The sequence below is a fragment of the Fonticula alba genome (assembly GCF_000388065.1).
Source record: "Fonticula alba strain ATCC 38817 unplaced genomic scaffold supercont2.2, whole genome shotgun sequence".
NCBI lineage: Eukaryota > Rotosphaerida > Fonticulaceae > Fonticula > Fonticula alba.
Window position 1 is genome coordinate 624855 of NW_009242972.1, and position 2900 is coordinate 627754.

The window sequence follows — 2900 nt, forward strand, 5'->3', positions numbered from 1 at the left end:
GGGGGGGGGGTTATTACTGATGCCCCGTCTTCTCCAGACCCCCGGAAGATGGAGGCGCGCATCCCCCCCCCCCCCGCCTTTTATCACCTTCCGCTTGGTTCTTCTACTGGTCTCTTAAAAGCACCTGGGCGGGCTGGCCTCCGTACACGAGTACCAGCAATTGTCCTCCATCACGCCAACAGCCATCCCCCTTTTGCCTGCCCGCTGTCTCTCCCGCCATCACCTCCGCCCCTTCCTTTGCACCTCCTCCTGGCCCCGCCTTCCTCCACCGCGGCCGCTTGCCTGTCTCCACCCTCGGCCAGGACCCCCCCCCCCGGAGGTGACCTCCCCGTGTCATCGTAGGGAACCTTCCCCCGCCTCGCAGGATGTCCTTCCCCTACACCCAGGCCCCCCTCAGCTCCGCCGCATCAGGCCCCCCCCAGCAATACCAACCCCAGCCCCAGCCCCAGCACTACCCACACCAGCAGCCGCATGCTCAGCACTTCCCGACGGCATATCCGCCTCATTATTACTCCCAGCAATATCACCTGCAGCCGTATGCTGTCCATCCGGCACAGACCCCCCATGTCGCCTGCAGCAGCTCGGAGCCCGGCTACTCGATCCCCAGCACCGGGGACTTCGCCCACAACATCCCTGGCCCTCTCAATGCCCCGGCACACCTTCCTCCCGCCTCGTCACTCCAGCCACACAGGCACCATCATCCACACCAGCCGCCTCATGTTCTCCCTCCCCCGCCCCAGGTTCTGCCCCCCCTGCCGCAGCCGCAGCCGCAGCCGCAGCCGCTGGCGCAGGCCGCCGCATGCTCCGGCATCCCACCCTCCGCCTTGGGCGCCACGCGGCCGGACTCGGCTCCCGGACGCCTTATGGCAACCCACACAGACAGCCGGCCTTCCTCACCAAACCCAAGCACCCCGGTCGCCGTGTCTGCGACCGCTGCCCCAGCCGCCGTGACCGGCCCCGCCGGCCGGGCCGCCCGGTCCACTAAAGCCGCCAAGGCCACCAAAGCCACCAAGACCAGCCGCGTGGCGCGAACCGCCTCCGGCCCCAAGGCACCCGAGCGGGCCCAGGCCAATTCCGGCAACCCCTCTGGCCAGGTGACCCGGGCACCTGGCCGGCGCTCCGACAGCTCGCTCATCACCTTTACCAAGAAATACATTCATCTGCTGATGAAGCACCGAGAGCTCACGATCCCCCGTGCTGCCGATCTGATGTCCTCCAACAAACGCCGCATCTACGATGTCATCCGCTACTTGGGGCTCTTCAACATCGCCTACTACGACAAGTCTCAGGGCCATGCCATTTGGGTGTGCGTCTTTGTCTTTGCCTCTCTCTCTCTCTCTCTCTCTCTCCCCCCCCGTTCTTCCCCCCCTTTCCTCTACATTCTTCCTCATTGGCCCCCTTCTTTTTGCTTTCCCATTTCATTTCCGCCCTCCTCCCTTTTTTTTTCGTGCCCTCTTCTCGGCGCCTCCTCCTTGCTCGCCGCGATGGCCCGCCCACGAGAATCTTCCCCAAACTCACCGTACATTCATTCGCCAACAGTGGCCTTGATGACATGAGACTGTCCTTCGACCCTGCCACATACAACCCCGATGATCCTGACAATGACAACCTTGTCGCCATGAGCGAGGGGTCCGTGTCGCCCCCCCCATCCGCCGAAAAGCGCCTGAAGGTGCAAGTTAAGGAAGAGCCCACGCCCGCCTCCCTGGTGAAGACCGAAGCGTCGAGCCCCCCGACGACCGGCGAAGCGTCCACTTCCTCATCCCCGGGCTGGGGTCGCCTCCTGTGGCTCCAGGACCAGATGGTGGAGGCCATTGCCACCATGAAAACCGAGGGCGCCGACATGGGTGCCGTGGCCACCTTCCTCCAGAGCATGACCCTTCACTGTCTTGAGCAGGCTGGCGGCCCTGGGGGTGCTCCACCTCAAATGTTTACCGGGCCGCCGACTGCCCCGGCCAGTGATCTTGGTTACCACTCCGGCGGAACCCCTGACACCTTGGACACGCCGACCGTCCAGAATAGCCCCACCACTCCGACTTCCTCGGCAGCCCCTTTCCGCTGCCTGAAGTCCTCGTCGCACTTTGCGGCCGATGTCGAGGCTCCGCCCATGGTGTCCGACTGCCCTGGCGTCGGAATGACCCCCATTGACCAGCGGCCCCCCCCAGACGGGCCCCGGAATATTGGCTCCCTGGCTGCTGGTCCAGCCCGGCTGGCCCACCAGGTGGCGACGCCCCCCTCTTCCGAGCCTGATGCCCTGCCGCACCCAGATCTCAAGGCCTCCTCGCTGCTGGCATCGCCGACGGCCGGCGCATGTTCCGGCGACCGGCATCACCTTCCAATGTTCTTCCACGGCACCCCGGGAACCTGGGGAGCGCCCATGCCCCAACTCTCGGCATCCAGTCCACTGCATTCCCCCTTCCCAAGCACTGCCAGCCCGGCTGGTGTGCACGCATTCCCCGGCCACAATGGCCGATCTCTGGCCGGGACTCCCCTGGCACCTCAGCAACAACAACAACAACAACAGCAGCAGCACCACCAACATGGTAGTGCGTTGCTTCTGATCTTCTTTTTTTTTTCGACCCTCCTCAGCATACATTGGGTGTTCGCCGCCAGCTCCCCTCTCCCCTCCTGTGTCCTCCATATGACTGACCCCGCTTTTCCTTGCCCCCCCCCCCCCAGACACCGCATGTCTTTCCGATACCATGACCACCACCCAACAGTCCGTACGCCCAGCAATGAAGTCAAGTGGATCCTCCGCCTTGACAACTGGACCCTTCTCGGATCTTGCTGCTCCGGCAATGGCTGGCACTGATGCCCCGTCGGCCGAAGGGGTCGGTTCCATGCCGAGCACCACCGAGACAGCTGAGCGTCCCAACCCGTGTCCATTTTAGTGTCCTTGCATT

At 64.2% G+C, this 2900-nt stretch overlaps 1 protein-coding gene across 1 annotated transcript; it reads left to right on the forward strand.

The window, feature by feature from the left end:
• Positions 1 to 365: 365 nt before the first annotated feature.
• On the forward strand, positions 366 to 2899 carry H696_01163 (hypothetical protein; the record flags this gene model as incomplete). The annotated part of the gene is made up of 3 exons (XM_009495045.1): positions 366 to 1306; positions 1540 to 2543; positions 2677 to 2899. The coding sequence occupies 3 exons, from the start codon at positions 366 to 368 to the stop codon at positions 2886 to 2888; spliced, it is 2157 nt and encodes a 718-aa protein (XP_009493320.1). The 3' UTR covers positions 2889 to 2899.
• Between the last annotated feature and the right edge of the window lies 1 nt (position 2900).